Source organism: Zeus faber (genome assembly GCF_960531495.2).
Source record: "Zeus faber genome assembly, chromosome: 5".
NCBI classification, from domain to species: Eukaryota; Metazoa; Chordata; class Actinopteri; order Zeiformes; family Zeidae; genus Zeus; species Zeus faber.
In genome coordinates this window covers 32,271,342-32,288,271 of record NC_137192.1, presented here as the reverse complement: position 1 = coordinate 32,288,271, position 16,930 = coordinate 32,271,342, and the positions used below count along the sequence as shown (strand labels likewise).

The following is a 16,930-nucleotide window of genomic DNA, read 5'->3' as shown; positions in this document are numbered from 1 at the left end:
CTTTTTTAAATTCTGTGTCCGTGCCCTGGTACCACCTCAAGCAGCGGAGGCTTTCCACGTGGAGCCTCACCAAATACACACACACACACACACACACACACACACACACACACACACACACACACACACACACACACACACACACACACACACACACACACACACACACACGCCTGGTTTCATCCCTCTCCTTTCCTCCCTCATTTACTGCCATAACTATGACAGGAAGAGGCCAAGTGACGAATTGCTGTTCCAGTTTTACTGGACCTAATTAACTGTGTTTTGTCGATACATGTTGTCATCTGATGTTTTTATGTTTACGTTTTTCCATGTGCATGTTGTTTGGTTCTATGTTGTTTTTTTTCTCAACCGTGGTGATTCTCCCTCCCCCTCTTGGAGTAGTGATTAGTTGTTTAAAGATCAAAACATGGTAAGATCATTCTCCAGAGAGGGGGATTGGTGCCACAGGTCGTCCACAGGACAGAGTTATTGCAAGAAGAATGGAAGAAAAATTAATAAAGAGTTGCATTGCAGGTTGAGAAGTAGAACTCCACTTGCAAATTAACTCTTTCCTAGATGGCATACAAATACTTTGTGTTGTATGCCCAGCATGCGGACAGCACAGTTTAAAAAAATGAAAAATAAATACAATTATTCAGTAGATGCACAATGAAGAACTTTGAGGCTACATTTTCTGTAAGAGAGACCGAGAGAAAGAGACGGCGTGAGCCTGTGTGTGTGTGTCTGTGTCCTTGTCACCATAGTAACTCAATCTCCCACTCCTGTCCCCGACATTGCAGCCTGCGCAGGAGAAGAGGAGACACTTTAGTGACACACAAAAGCTGCTGCTGCGCTGACTCTCTGCGCAGCATGCATGGCAATAAATGTCATTATGATAGAAATATATTTCAATTTACAGGCTTCGACTGGCTGTCTGATATTTAAAGGGGGGGAAATGCACAGTAGGAGTTTAGGATGTTTTTTAAAGATCATCATTTGGGACTTTTTTGTGAATTTGCCACTGCATTCTCAAAAATGTAAACACTGAACATTTTGAAATAGCTTGCACTACATTTAAAGGCTTCTTATACAGTATAAGCCCGACTGTATGTCGCAAAAATCTAGTTTGGATCAGTCGGGTGAAAATGTCACAGAAATAACATACATTTATTTTTGTTTAACTGTATGTGTTCTTGAGTGTGCGTGCGTGCGTGCGTGCGTGTGTGTGTGTGTGTGTGTGTGTGTGTCTGCTGCAAAACCTTGGACTCTAAAATCACAGGCATAAACTAATCGGCTTCTCTTTAAGAGCCTGGACAGATCACCACAGAATTGGAACCATGCCAGTTTGTCAGTATAAAACATGGGTTGTGTGAGTGTGTGTGTGTGTGTGTGTGTGTGTGTGTGTGTTTGCGTGTGTGTTCCTGGCCGTGTGCTGGGAGGCTCCACGCAGCAAGCCTCCGATGCTCGAGGTGGTTCCAGGGCACGGACACAGAATGTAAAGAAGAGCAAAATCCTGCCAAGCCGCCTTTCACTCTAATTGACTCAACATCCAGCTGGCAGCTACCGGCAGAATAAAATGTAGCTCCGACTTCCTACAGAAATCCTTTTCAATTTGCCTCCCTGAAGCACTTTTAGGAATGACTCTGACTTTACATCAAAGGAGCAGGGGTCTAAAATGACTTGAAGCATATCCATCAGCGCAGCGTGGTAGAGGCGGGGCTGCCGGCTAAACCAATTCCATTTGATTTGATTCGGTGCCTGATCAATGCGTCATCCATCTTGTCCCCTCGGCCGATATGACGGACCGCTTCACCGAAAAACACAAACAGGACCTCAAACGGCACTTCATGTGTATGTGTCTGCTCCGGCCTCTGTATTGTATGATATGGTATGTATGACAGAGCGCTAAGCAGGAAAGGGAGATTACAGAGTTCCTCTTGTGGCTGATAAACACCACGCACCGTGTATTGATCCGCTGGAGAGACAAAAGCACTTTAGATGCCGCTTGTGTACAGTACGCGCATCCGAGCACAAAGTATGTTTTCCTTTCTCCGCGCCTCCTCCGTTTTTCCATCCATCCATCCATCCATCCGTCCGTCCGTCCTCATTACAGCAGCATGTACGGCCGCCTGAAGCTCTGGGAACAGCTTTGGGCTCCCCGGGCGAGCGCTCCCCGGTGTGAGTTCACAGGTGTGGGTGTCATGGAGTCTCCACCACACCCGCGCCGTCACATCACAACCCTGGGAGTCATTTACCTTTCCGTGACAGGGCACTTTCATATCCCGATATGAATATTGGGTACATGGTTTTTAATGATGGGCGATGTGTATCATCTTTATTCGCATGGTGGGAGGCGAAAAGGTCAAAGCCCATAGACTGTGACCGTGGTTTTTACACGATTCACACTGTTATTTTTTCAAAGTTTTCTGCTGGATCTTCCATTATTGACATCCATACATTTCCCCCATATGCACCTTGTGTGATTCACTCCTAAGCCTCGATGCTTGCGGCGAACACACACGCACGTACGCACGCGCACACACAGGCACGCGCACACACACACACACACACACACACACACACACACACAAAAACTGCTGTTATCAGCTGGTGCAGCTTGGAACGGTAAATGAATACTGCTCTGCAGTGTGTGGGTTTGGGCTCGGGCTGCAGGCTGCATAGTCAACTCTATTAGAACTGGGGCTTTTCTAACCACATAATGAGAGAGGAGAGGGGGGTGGGAGAGAGAGAGAGAGAGAGAGAGCAAGAGAGAGAGTGAGAGAGAGAGAGAGAGAGAGAGAGAGAGAGAGAGAGGGACTAAAAGCTCTTTGTCCCAGAAAGGATGGGAGAACATCTGATTGCAGTCTTCAATAGAGTGGATTATATTTGAGAGCATGAGAGACAGAACGGATGTAGAAACAAGGGACAGTTTTTTTTGTTGTTTTTTTTCAGGCAGGGGTTGTTAGATATCCTCTCCAGTGCATTAGCCCAGTCAGCTTGGTAACGTATCCATCCCTCGTCCTTCTGACTCACCGCTCCTTATTGGCACATTAGCGTTGTGGGAGAACAGGCCTGTGTCGGTCCTGCACGGGGTCCATTAGGAGGAGTGTTCTCACCTTAACCTGGAAGCAATGCAGCTTGGACTGTTTTAAGAGGTTAATGGAACACATCTCCCCCATGCTACCGTAAACACCCCAGGTAATTGAAAAAACAACAAAAAAACAAAAAGAAAAAACGAGCCCTAGAAGTGTTGGTTGCTTTGGTATTACCTAACGATTCTGTGTGTGTGTTTGTGTTTGTGTGTGTGTGTGTGTGTGTGTCGTGAGTGTGAACTTGCAAGGGACGCGCTATTGCATCTTTCAACGACAAAACAAATAATTTATTCTCTTATCTCCCGGAAACGTTTCCCTTTCTCTGCCGCCCCCGTACCTCCAGCTCCCGGCGCGGCACCGATCCTTTTCCACCGAGCGTTTCCACACACAGCCTCCCCGCCCCCGGTAGTCAAAGTGTTCAATCGCCTGGCCCAAAATGGCTGCCTGCCCTTGAATTACTGTCCTTCACAAGCTCGTAAAACGCGAACCGTTCATGGGAGACTTAGAGCGGGGGGGGCGGCCGGTGGCAGTGCACGTGCAGAGCAGGGGGCAGGACGGAACTAAATCATTATCACTGGAAGAGAGGTGGAGGCTGTCCACTCGTTGGAATGATACGCAGTACCAGTGTCTAGACCGCGAGGAGGGAACATTTGAGTGCATTCTAAGATTTGGCATTTAGTTCGGCGTAGCGTTGTGCATTGCCCGGGTTATTGCGAACAATCGCAGTGCACGGCGGGAAAAGCAAGAGGAGTTTTGGTCCTGCAGAAATAGGGCAGCGACGACCGGTGTCCCTCGGCGCTGTCCGCGCCGGGGCCGTCGATGAGTGGCAGCGAGACGCTCCCTCCTCCGTGCCCACGGCGCGCATGGGGAGCCACGGGAGGCGGGCAGAGGCGGGCGGAGGCACAATACACAATACAAGGCATCGCCACCGGTCAGCTCAGCGCCGCTCGTACTCTGGCCGATACGGCCGGTACAGCCGTTCGCTCGCCGCTAGGGAGCGTGGCACGATGCGCAGGCGACAACGTTTATGGAGTGAGATTTGGACTAGGTAGAGAATTTGATTTGACTCACGTCCCGGCAGGAAAGGCAGCACGGTGAGGGGTCAAAGCAATATCAAGGGACTACAGGGAATATATATTACAATAATCACACCATCGACAGCCTCACTGCCTGTGTGGACGGTGTTTATTATTCACTCTTTCAGTCACCTTGCACTGTTGACCCCTCAAGGTAAAACCAACTGAGACTATTTCTGTTCTTCTCTCAAAGCTCCTTTTTAATGGGAACGCAGACTTTTTGTATTGCCGTTGGCCTTACCGAGCCCAAGTGAAACCACCATCATAACGTCCCACGTGAGGCCTGATAGAGTCCCAAACGGGCGCGCAGCGCGGTTCTGTTCTGTGCCCGCTTCATTCGGGACGTGAGCGGCCGACAAAATGTACGTCCGCGCGGAGGTGGAGAGTGTCATTTGGCACCGAGTGCCTCCGCAGGCTGGGCGCCGAATACGGCGAGAAACGCCACGGCGCCGAGAGGAAGTGACGTTGTTTACGTCATGCAGATACCAGGAAGAGAGCCAGTATAGGAACCAACACTGTTTACCCTGCTGCTGCTGCGGCTGCTAAAAATATTTTTTAATTAAAAAGGTGTGCCGCAAGGCTGGAAGCCAGGGAATAATCAGTTGGGAAAAATGAGCGAAAGCAGAGGGGACGGGGCAGCCACGTCTAGTGGGGGGGTTCGATACCCCCTGAAATAGTTCAGAAACATGGATGTCTTCACCGTGTTAACGCTACAAATCCTTTTTTTTTTTTTTCCGGCATATTCGATGTTGGACTGTCTTCATCAGCCACTGGACTCACCCGATCTCACAACGAGAAGATTGTCTGAAGCGGGAGATTGGGGAGAATGACTCTCAGGGCGGCAGCGTTTAGCAATCCGTCACATCTGGCGACCTGGGGGACCCCCGAATGTTCGCACCGACCTTTGAAAGTCTCCTTTCATTTCCGTGGCGCCCCACGTTCCCTCCTCCCTCCCTTCCCTCTTGGCGCTTCCTTGCCTCCGACCCGGCGGCACGCTTGAAGTGACAGCAGGGTAGCAGATCCTGACTCTGACAACCAGGCCTGTCACTTCCAGAACGGGCTCCGCGTCGGAGGGCCGGGTTCACCAGAGGCCACCGGGGGCCCGCGGGCTACGGCTGGGCACCCGGATCACAGCCCCCGCCCCCCACCCGCCTCCACCCTGCTCGGCTGCAGACGCGACACCCAGCAAGGCCCTGCAGAGCTGCAGAGCCAGAACGGGAAAGACTGGATTTTTGAGACGAGAAAACGGTGACAATTGGGAAAGGAGAGTAGGTATGGGTGGTGGTGGTGGTGGTGGTGGTGGTGGTTTGGCTACCGCTGCCTACAGGAAGAATGAGTCACACACGGCTAGTTCAATGCCACTTATTTATCTCTCTATCCCTCTCTCTCTCTCTCTCTCTCTCTCTCTAATAGGATATGGACGAGGCTAAAATGGGGGTATTAGAGAATAGTTCTTATGATTCTCAACAGCGATTTTCTCACAGCGTTTTAAATGTCGTAAACGACAAATCTAAACCCGGTTGCTCGATAACAATTCTGTAAGCGAAGAAAACGCAGAGGGCAGATATTACATACATTCATCTGTCACAACCTGCTCATCACTGGCGGGGTGGCTACTGTACAGGGATCCGACTTCAAATAGTGTGAGGTGAAACAAAGCGGACTTACTCTCTTTTAAACAATAACTACTGTGTCTGCCTCACCTATGATAATGGAGTTGTTCAAGACGGTTCATTAATGATTTTATTCTCAAAAGTTAATAAGTGACTGGGAAAGGCCGAGGACAAATGAACATTTATATGCAGAAAAAAAATATCCAAAATAAGTGAAAACGTGCAGAAAAGCAAAATGTTTGTATTGAAGAGCTGAAGGCATCCTGGACCTTTATGTTCCATCACTGAGAATATAATTCTCCATTTCAGGAGTGACACTCTGCACTTCATTTGAGGGTTGGCCTCATCGTCTGTTATGTTTTGTCTGCCAATAATTTACACCTGAATTCAAGATAAATCCTGAGTAATCCAGAAGAGATGCAGTAACCGATGCAAATCAATGTCATTAATGATGCAAAATATTACACAGGGCCTGATCTTGGTGTTGAGATAGTTTATACATGGAATTACATCCTTAATGTGGAAGAAAAGACAGAATGAGGGCAAATGCATAACAGGGCCACCTTTTCCAATTTGAATAATTTTGAGGTTCCACGAGACTTCAGTGGGAAATAAGATTCCACGGATATGTCCTTGAATGCTTTTTTATACGAAACGCATAAAGAATCAAAAGTATTTCTATTGCTGACTACAAGCTGTATTCAGCCGTGTGACTATTTACAATGCAAATAGTCACAAGGCTGAATTCAGCTTTACATGGAATGCTGAATACAGCATTTTACACGTATACTGCCACGCAGGTCTCGGGGCGATGCACAATGAAATAATAAGCCTGTAGTGACTCCTCAGTGACTCCATCTGTCAAAACAGTCGAATTAAACAAGCAAGTAAATGAGAAGAGTAGCAAAGATCCAGCCAGATCCAGTCAGAAGTGGCTGGCAAATCCACCTCTCAGGGGGGGAAACACTATATATACACTGAGGGCAATGCTGCAGCTTCAAAAGCTGCTGGAAGACTTTCTTCCACATGTCATGAGGCTTCGACATCAGCAAATCCTGACTGATCGCATCAGTGGCTTTCTAAGACAATCATGCCATGCGCCTCGTTAGGAATATGAGAATAAATCACGTTGATATGTGAACAGGATCCGTTTACAATTCAATAACCGGAGCTCTCCGGGGTCCTGGAATGCCAATTAAGCCTCCATTGTGGCGTCGAGCAGGAAGCCCCGCGCGCGCGCTTCACGGTTCCGCCCGATCCGCACCGCGCGCGGCGCCAAGGTCATTCGAGGGTAAACAGAGAAAACAAAGAAAACAGGCGTTTAAAAAAAAAAAACCCCGGGGCCACGTCACGCCCGTGTCGTGTGGGGTCGTGGCGGCGGCGCGATCGTCGAGCCCGTTTGGGCCGCGCGAGCGCAACAAACAAAATGAAAATAAAAACGCATCGATCTTCTTGTGGCCGCACGCGACAATTATATCCCGACGTGCAATGCTTTGGCGCGTGCACGCGGGGGTCGGGGGGGGGGGGGGGGGGGGGTCCGTGTCCGTGGATGTCCTCCGCTGTGGGGGGTGAATGGGGGGGGGGGGGGGTCGACCCGCGACCCGCGACCCGAGCGGTGCACGTGCGGCTACTTCAGAATAACATCAACAAGCGCGAGGCTCGCGCGCGTCCCGCGAGGCGTCAACCGCGTTTGTGATGAAGGCACCTGTCACACATTGAAACCCTAAATATTATTGTATACATTGTGTGTAAAATACTGTACATATTAACCGCTGGACCTGGTTTGGGTGGAAGCATCGAAGGCTGGAGCGACCGCAGGGCGTTTTCCAACAATGCAACTCAAATGGGAACGAAATGTTTAGTATTTGTCTGCTTCATTACGCCGCTGTGCCGCGTAGCTCCGCAGGGGGGACGTTCGGCTCCACAACTGCCCGCTCGTCTGACAACAAAAACAGAATGGACGGCGGGGTTTTAAAAAGCTGTACCTGGTAGCTGAGGATGCTCTCCGGGTCGTTGGCTCCCGCCGGCATGGTGTTCCAGGTGATCCCGGTGATCCAGGTGATCCCGGTGATCCAGGTGATCCAGGTGGTCCGGGTGATCCAGGTGGTCCCGGTGATCCCGGTGATCTCGGCTTGTCGACTTGGTTCTCCCAGTCAAGAGGCGACGTCAGTTGCACGCGTTCAAGCAAACGGTCACGTCTCGATCACATTCATTTTCAACTATCCGGATGCAGTGCACGCTCGCTGGGTGAAAAACAAAACACTCGCGCACACACACACACCCACACACACACACACACACACACACACACGCGCGCGCCCGCGCAACGTCCCAGCTTCGGTGGCGGCGGTTGTGGTGACGGTCCCTCGGTGCTCGCGTCCCGGTACTCGCGCTGCGTGACCGAGAACGATTCGTCCGTTGCGAACCGATCATTTTGAATGACTCGGGAGTCCGGAGTCACTCCGGCAGAGGAGCGGGGCTGATGGAAGGGATGTCGATTTTGAGCGGCGGGGGCAAGAAAAGGGAAAGACAATCGCGAATGCAATCCGCGCGTCGCCTCCTCACACATATAACGTTACTTTCGACGGAATTGAATGACTTCGGTGAGAATTGCATTCACAGCTCAGAACCGACGACTCCCCGCTCTGCCCCGCGTCACACGAACGGACAGTTGGAAAATCGAGCTGATGTTTTTGTTTGTTTGTTTGTTTGTTTGTTTGTTTGTTTGTTGCTGTTGTTGTTGTTTTGTTTTTGTTTGTTTTTGTTTTTTTTACTGGGTGACTCGTCCAGAACCGACTCTCAAAAAACAAAAAAAAGAGTCGAATCTTCCGCCGCTCTTCCCTGGTTTCGCGCGGAGGTCTGCAGGATGCGGCGCGCGTCGCGCAAACAGCCAATCAGAGCGCAGGGAAAAAAAACGCAGGCTCGAGGCGGACTTTTCATTTCAGATGATTGTAATAAAAACACTTCATATATCTACGCAGAAAGAAGAAGGTTTTATATATATAATCGTCCTCCGCATTCTCAACACTCAACACAAACGTAATATGTTTGCGTTGCATAAACGCATGTGTTGCATATTTGCATAAAGATGTTGCGCTGATTCGATCGACCCTGCGGCAACAGGTTTTGGGTTAATGTTCAGGTGCCACCTCGTGGACGTGGACACGAGGACACGCTACGACGGTTCCGCGATAATGTCGTTGACGACACGGTTCTGTCGGCATCTCAAACCCAATCCCAGGGCAGGTTGATTAGGCAGAAGGCGCTGCTTCCCTCGTCACAGGTACACAGGGAGAATTACATGTATACTTCTTTATTAGTTTATTATTGTCGTCGGAAATTGTCATCACTATGTCATCATATTTTGTGTTGTTATTCCAATGCCAGATACGCGTTTTATGTCAGTGTCAGCGTATTCGTTTGAACGCTCTCCGTGGTGTCCGGTGTCTGGCCAGTACCGTTGCCATGGTAACGATAAACAGTCCGTAGGAACGTCCGGGGGGCGTGACCGGGCAAATGCGTGAGAGTGAGTGTGTAGATGCAGTTATTCCACAGTTATTCTACTTACTTACAGTGCATGCGGACAGTTTATCCATTATTTGCATTCCAAGAGCCATTCTTCAAACACGGTTCGGGCAGAGTCGTGCATGTGATGTTTTGTGTAATGCAGTTTTCCATGCACACCTTGAGGTAAGAAACAAAAACAAACAAACACACTTGCCACTCGCTCGGCCGGACCTGTGCGACCGACGCGTTTCTACGGAGCGTATTCAGTCAACAGCGCTTTGGGATCCGCCCCCGGAGGGTGGCAGCTCGGCTTCCTACACATTCAGCTGCTTGAGCCGGATCCCATCCTCCCCCAGGAGAAAGTACAGTAGGTGCCACGTGACATTATTTATAGTGATGTGTGTACTAGACTGGCTCACTGTTATCAAATCCCATGTATTTATTGTTCCTTGTTGTTTATTACAAGGGGTCCTAAACTATTTATGGCAATGCCCCTTTGGGAGACCCCCCCCCCACCCCCCCCATCAAAAAAAAAAAGTATATACAGTACTTTATATCTGCCTTAATAAACTGCCTTGTGGTTTAAAATGTAGCCTAAACTGTCTAAAAATGGCAAACGTGGAGTTCAGTGAATGTATTTTTGACGAAAATATATTAAAACATTTGACACGATCAAACAAAGAAGACATATAGCCAAACCTAAAATAACATTTTGCTGCAAACCCCAGTTTTGGATATTTGGGGGTACTGTAGGCCTGTAAGGTAAGTGGGCTTTCCTTCTCGGCGCTAGTCAAAAATAGATCATGTGGATACGTTTTAACGGAGAAGATTTACATCAAATGTATTGATTTGATTTATTTATGTATTTTTCATTTTCTTGATTTATGGTTTGTAAGAAGAGCTCATGCAGACCCAGCGGATTTCGACATTTGAAGAAGAGTGCTGCAAATATATTGTGAGCAAACACACACACACACACACACACACACACACACACGCTGTCATGCATAGTGAGCTGTTTGAAATTAAGCTGTTTGCAATAAGCTGTTAAGAAGCTGTTTGCTCGGATGGAGGGGAAGGTGCAGCGCAGCGTTGTCAGCCTGCCGTCCATCAACCAGGACAGGATAAAAACAGCGAAGTCTCTGGTGGAGAAGGCAGTCAAGGTGACTAATGATAAATCTCCCACCTCCCGAATACACGTTCATATTTTCCACCTTAGTAATTTATCATATGTGTGTGTGTGTGTGTGTGTGTGTGTGTGTGTGTGTGTGTGTGTGTGTGTGTGTGTGTGTGTGTGTGTGTGTGTCTGTGTGTGTGTCCGTCCCCCTTTGGCAGTTGCGGAAGGTGTTCTCCATCCGGGGACAGTACCCTGTGATCCGTGCCTCCCTGCGAGCACGAGGCTGGGTGGAGCGCCACCTTCCTCGGCCAGCACAGAGACCCACCGCCTGCCACTGGGATGGGGAAGAGGATGGTGATGATGGGGAAGACAGCACCTATCTAACTAGTGAGACATGGGATTCATACTGTATACTGTATGAACTGTATATATATAGACTGTATATATAAATATGTATATATATACGTATACTGTATATATTAACAAGTTGAGCAAAACTTTCTTCTGATATAATATATCTTCATACTCAGGAGATGTCTTGCCAATTGCTAACATTTCAAATGGTTATTGAATAGATCCATGATTGCTTGTTTATGGCCCATTTATCTTTTTGAGTTCTTCTCTGCCTCATAACTCGATTTGGCACATAGACTCCTTTCTGGGACACTAGGATTCCTGTACACAAGTGTTTCTTTTCTCCACCTTTCAAAACCTCACTCATGTCAAATATTTTAAAATGGAGAATAGTTTTGCATTGTTTAGTATTTTATGAACGTTTTCTATACCTTTATAAAGGGTTAGTGTTCATGAACTAATGGCAGTGTGCATGGAACCGTACATGGAAAAGCTCCCCCTACACCTGTTAATGATGCATATTACACCCCACTGCCTGTACCAAGAACTGTAATACTGCAAAGACTGCTGATCTGTTACACACATACACACGCCTACAATCAAAAACACGGGAACTCACAGTCTCTCTCTCTCACACACACACACACACACACACACACACACACACACACACACACACACACACACACACACACACACACACACACACACACACACACACACACACACCACTGCATGCTCATTTATTTTCAGAGACAGCGTTGGAAGGAAGCACGGAGGAGGAACTTGAAGACATGTATGACCTCATGGTACGGTGATGCTCAGTAGAATCCTCCTCCTCAACACCGGCTTCTTGCGAGACTTAGTTGTCATGATGAGTTCTTTGACTCATAATGAGGGATTTCTTTTTGACTCATTCGTTGGCCTTATTGATTGTCGCCTTTGCTCTCTTATGGTAGTCTCGCCTTGTTCGGAAAGAAACAACCTACTTCTACTGGTCGACGCGACGGGACTCCATAGACTGTCGCTCTTTGCAGAAGGACCAAATGACCAATCACTTTGCCAATGCTGGTGCCATCACCACCAAGGTCACATGTCGCATTCTTCTTCAATGTATTTTTTCTTGAGGGGCAAAACAACAGAAGCAAACTATTTCTGTCTTTCTTCCTTCAGGTGGGGCTATGCATGAATCTCCGGAATCTTCTCTGGTTTGATACGGCAGACCCAGACAACTTCTTCCCAAGATGCTATCGGCTTGGGGCGAAAGATGAGAAACAGGCCTTCATAGGTAGGGTTTACAAGCGTATCCGTGGTGTGTCTTTATTTGAATGCATGCCTTTCTTCCCACAAGTATTCAAAGCTTATTTCTCTTTCTATTTCCATTGGAGATGACTTCAGAAGGACGGCGTGCACCAGCCTGCTGCAGTACGTGGTGGAGACGGAGAACAGAGGCTCTGGGACACCGGATGGTAATGTCCCAATGTAATATATGTATGTATAAGGTCACATCCCAAAACATAGTACAAATAACATATACACAACCAAAAGTCTTAACTCAGTACAGGATATGGGACATGACTTGTAGGACAATTAGACAGTAATAAATACAATTTAAATACAACTGTGTATGTATGGATATGGACTGGACTGCTGCACAAAATCAGCAGATTACATTGCAATCCAGCTCTTATACAGTATATGTTATTAAGATTGTTTCACATCAGAGGAGAGGTGGAAGGTAACTAGGGATTATTACCTAAAAAATGACTGTGAATAATGCAATGTCGTCCTCCTGTGCAGGTCAGATGAGACTATCCAAACACCAATTTGTTGGTGCAGGAATGATTGACAAAGCTTTACGCGTAAGCCAGGAGTTTCTTGATAGCCTGGAACACAGTGACATTGATGTTGCCGTGCAAACGCCCAACTCCTTGACGGAGCAACAGTGGGCAGAGTTTCTGCAGGACTACTACCTGGTTGTGCAGTGAGTGGAGTTGTAGGTTCTGGCGGAATTATTATTATTATTATTATGCTGCTGGAATTATTTGTTCATTTTCTGGTGCGTAAAACTGAAGCACAGCGTGTTTTACCTTGGATTTAGTCATTTCAAATGAGCATTACTCGAGAAACAACCTAATAAAGCTGATGTTTCTTGTGTAGTGGAGGTGCATTGATCAAGTGCAGCAGTGTGTTTGTGGAGCGTTGCCGGCAGATGATGGGCAAACTACAGGACGTTTGCCCACAGCTGGACACAGATGGACTACACAACATCTGGATCATCAAACCAGGCGCCTTGTCAAGGGGGAGAGGTGAAGCGGGGTCACCGTTCAGAATCTCTGGCATTTTCTTCTTTACCACTCTTTCCTATGCAGTTACCCGAATGTCATTTGGATAATACGAATAAAAATGTTTTTTAAATAGTGTCATAGTGCACTACTACACACACTACAGATAGTAGTGTGTGTTTGCAGCAGTCTGGCATCTTAATACTTAAATAGTATAGGAAATAGTAGAAACTGCAGTTTCCAGTTTCACTGTGGTTAACTAACTCCAGCAGTCACCCTGTGATACCTGATGGCCATAATTATGCCAAATTTGACACAAATTATGCTTATTTTACCTACTCTGTCTTAGGCCGTTATATTGAAGAATAATAATGAAAGAATAATAAAGTTGTTTGTTGTAATTTATGGAACAAGGGGCTCCACGACTGCAATGTTTAGCCAACAGAGCTGGATGAGGAGGTTCAGCTTTTTTTGTGTTTTTTGCAGCGACATTGTTCGATTTCATCTCCTGATTGAGTTTCGCAACTTACTTTGTGTAGGTTTTCCTGCGTAACACTTGCTTCGTTGCTTTAGGTATCATGTGCATGAATCGTCTGGATGAGATCCTGAAGCTGGTGGACAGTGATCCCGCCTTGATCAAGGACAGCAAGTGGGTCGTACAGAAGTATCTGGAGCGTCCCCTGCTGATCCACGGAACCAAGTTTGATCTTCGTCAGTGGTTCCTTGTCACAGACTGGAACCCTCTGACCATCTGGTTCTACAAAGAGTCCTACCTGCGCTTTTCCACACAGCCTTACTCGACAACAACCCTAGACAGGTAGACTCTGTTGCACGCATGCGGTTGCAGACATATTTCCTAACTATTTCACCCTGACACTCACAGTACCGTTGCTCGATCGATCCTCTTCCTCAGCTCAGTGCACCTGTGTAACAACTCCATCCAGAAGCACTTCCAGCCATCCCAGGACCGCCATCCAAAGGTGCCAGAGGACAATATGTGGTCTAGCTCTGAATTTCAGAGTTTCTTGCAGAGGCAGGGTCTAGGATCAGAATGGGGAGCAGTGGTGGTCCCTGGCATGCAGCAGGCGGTGGTGCATGCGCTGCAGACGGCACAAGACCTTGTTGAGAGCCGCAAGGCCAGCTTTGAGCTCTACGGGGCTGACTTCATGTTGGGCAGAGACCTGAGGCCTTGGCTTCTGGAGATCAATGCCAGTCCCACCATGGCCTGTTCCACAGCCGTAACTGCCCGGCTTTGCCCTGCTGTACAGCTGGACACCCTGAGGGTGGTGCTGGACCGGCAGATTGACCCTGATGCCTACACTGGCGGCTTCCAGCTAATCTTAAAACAGGTAGGGTTATCATCCTACATGGTGCACATGAATACTGACCCAAAAATGTAAAAATCCATTCCAACAAGCTATGTACGTATGTGTGTCACCTCTTTAAGGCCGCTGTTCGAGTTCCTCAGTACGTCGGAATGAACCTGTTGGTGGAAGGAGCTCCAGTAAGAACTTTCAGACCAGCAGCTCCGAAGCGCCCAGTTCTTCCTAACCTACCTCTTAGGGACCAGTCCTCTTCAGACCGTTCATCTTCAGAGGCAGTTAAACGGACAGATAAACCGTCGAGTCACAAGTCATATGCCACCGCAGCGTGTCCCTACTCCGGCAAGGAGAATCATTCTGCCGGAATAAAGAAGCGGCTGCTGGCCTCAGCCTCTACAAAGAGGGAGCACAAGGGGAGAACAGTGAGCTTCCAAAATATTGTCCCAGATCGCAGGGCAGGGCACAATTCAGAACCTCAGCAGCATTTAATGCCTCCCACTGAGTCCTGGAAGAAAGCTCGACATTTGGGGTTGAGTCGTGGCCGTGGTGGGTCCTCTCTGGTGCCCTGGACCCTGTCCTGTCCCCTTGGCCCCCAGGCCTCCCAACCCAGACCCAACCTAGTATTGGAACAACAGCGCTTCCAAGCTTTGAAAGCTCAGCGCAGAGCTCTTTCCCAGGGCCTCCCTTCCCTACGCAGTCCCCTCCCTGCTCTCAGGGTCTTCAGCCTCCAGCCTAACCCTTTATCTGCCGTCCCAGGGAATCACTTTCCCGCCATCTTCTCTCCTGTCAGTCTACCTGGATGCAAGGTTTCACCCGACTCTCACAAGCAGACAGTGGCCAAATAGTCCGGAATTGTAAAACACAAAGTGAATGGTGCATGACGCATGAATGCCAGGGGCCTGCATTGGACGAAGGATGGTTTGTGTAGAGTTATTTCAAAAGCCATCTCTTTTATGATCCCAAAATAATAAAATTATTAGTTATGTTTTGTATTACTTGGCTGTATAAATGTCTGACAAATGGACCTAAAAAGCGTAAAAAATGGTGAGCTCGTGTGCTTGTAGTCATGTCATTTGTAGTTTCCCAATCCCTGCCTATAATGTCGAGGAAAAAAAACATATTTTGAAGTCTTGCAACATCTCACACGCCACATGGGTACGAAGCACAACCTGGGCCACGTTTCAACTGAACCACAAGTGTGTAGCGGTGACAAATATAGAGCAAGACGGACAATGTCTACACCCAGACGTCGTTCCACCGTGCCATTAGAGAGCCCAGATGCCCGTCTGGCTTTCAACTCCGTATCTGGAATAACAGTGTGTCCAAAATAAAGGAAATAAAAATGATATCGAATTTGCTTCACATGAAAAAAGCACTCGTCGTCGCAGTTGTTGGTTCCCGCAATGTAGTGGTTTTCACACGTTATGTGGTTTTTTAAACCAGTGTTTCCCCAATTTGCAGTTTTCAAACAAAATCGTGCTACTTTGAAAGTAATTACTAATTACCACATTACTGTTGCTTAATGTGGGAGAGGCGTTGTTTGGAGACAAACGAAAAAGCGGGTCATTTTTCTTTTATTTTTACCTAAACATAGGGAGGCACAGTGAATAAATGACAGAGGGAGCAGGTGACGAATACACATACATTTGGCAGGAGATGGAAACACTCATACGAAACAGAGAAAACTGTGGGATATGCAGGAATGTCTTTTATTTCATTTCAGAGAAACATACAGTGGCAGTATTTTCACTTGGAGTCAGTACAGGACTAGTAACAAAGAGTCTATTCAGTAAACAGCAAAGCGCTACTTGGATTCACATAACTGTTGAAGCCGGACGATGTTGGTGACGTCATTGAAGAACGTAATGTCATCGACAGGTTGTACGTCCGGTGTTTCTCCAGCAGGTGGCAATGTAAACCACAATATAACACTATCACTGTCACACTGTTGGAAATATTTGTTTTGTCACAAATGACTGTTGCTTCGATGGCTGCCCTGGGTGAACTACTCATTAACTAAATGTCTGCATGCCTGCTTTGTTATTCTAGTAAAAAGTTCTGCCAGTAGAATGGTGGACATAGCTTGTGTGGCATAGTTTAACTGAGAGAGCAGCTGTCTGTTCATGTGGACCTTCCATTTGACCGGTGATCTGAACACCAGCCACATGGGGACGTTTAAACTTAACGCTATGACTCAGGAGATGGTGCCACCGGAGTCTCGGTACACTGCGAGAGGATCTACCGCTGCCGATCGAAACAACGAAACGTAAAGTGGTGAGTGAGCGGAAAGGGGCCTCAAAGGTTCTTTGTCCTGGTGACATTAGAGGTTAAACACCCGTCACGAGGCTCCCGCCCCACCGACTCGCCTGCAGGGCGTGCCGTTTTTGTGTATGTAGGCACGGGACCGGGCCCCCGGGTCCGATGCCCAAGCCCCGGGTCCGGACGGCGTCCTGCGCCTGCGGCGGTCGTGGGGTGGCCCCGGGGCCTTCTTCCGCTGCTTGGAGGCGCTACGATAGAATTATGACCTCATACACCCAAAACCAATTGGGACAATTCCTGTGCAC

General features: G+C 48.0%; 2 protein-coding genes across 2 annotated transcripts in view; one reads left to right on the top strand and one right to left on the bottom strand.

Annotated features, from left to right (window-relative positions):
- Positions 1–7,811, bottom strand: part of slc4a8 (solute carrier family 4 member 8) — a gene marked incomplete at its 5' end in the record, with an annotated part of 28,096 nt that extends 20,285 nt beyond the window's left edge. The window contains one exon of the mRNA XM_080000147.1: positions 7,767–7,811. Coding sequence (XP_079856273.1) covers positions 7,767–7,811 — 45 coding nt within the window. The remainder of the gene's footprint in view (positions 1–7,766) is intronic.
- Positions 7,810–16,882, top strand: ttll3 (tubulin tyrosine ligase-like family, member 3; the record flags this gene model as incomplete). Its single annotated transcript, XM_080001139.1, has 15 exons — positions 7,810–7,902; positions 9,237–9,249; positions 10,333–10,451; positions 10,624–10,759; positions 11,528–11,568; positions 11,719–11,847; positions 11,933–12,047; positions 12,148–12,228; positions 12,560–12,743; positions 12,920–13,068; positions 13,618–13,861; positions 13,958–14,393; positions 14,492–14,548; positions 14,963–15,151; positions 16,763–16,882. 15 exons carry the CDS (start codon positions 7,810–7,812, stop codon positions 16,880–16,882), a joined length of 2,106 nt encoding a protein of 701 aa, XP_079857265.1.
- Positions 16,883–16,930: the final 48 nt, after the last annotated feature.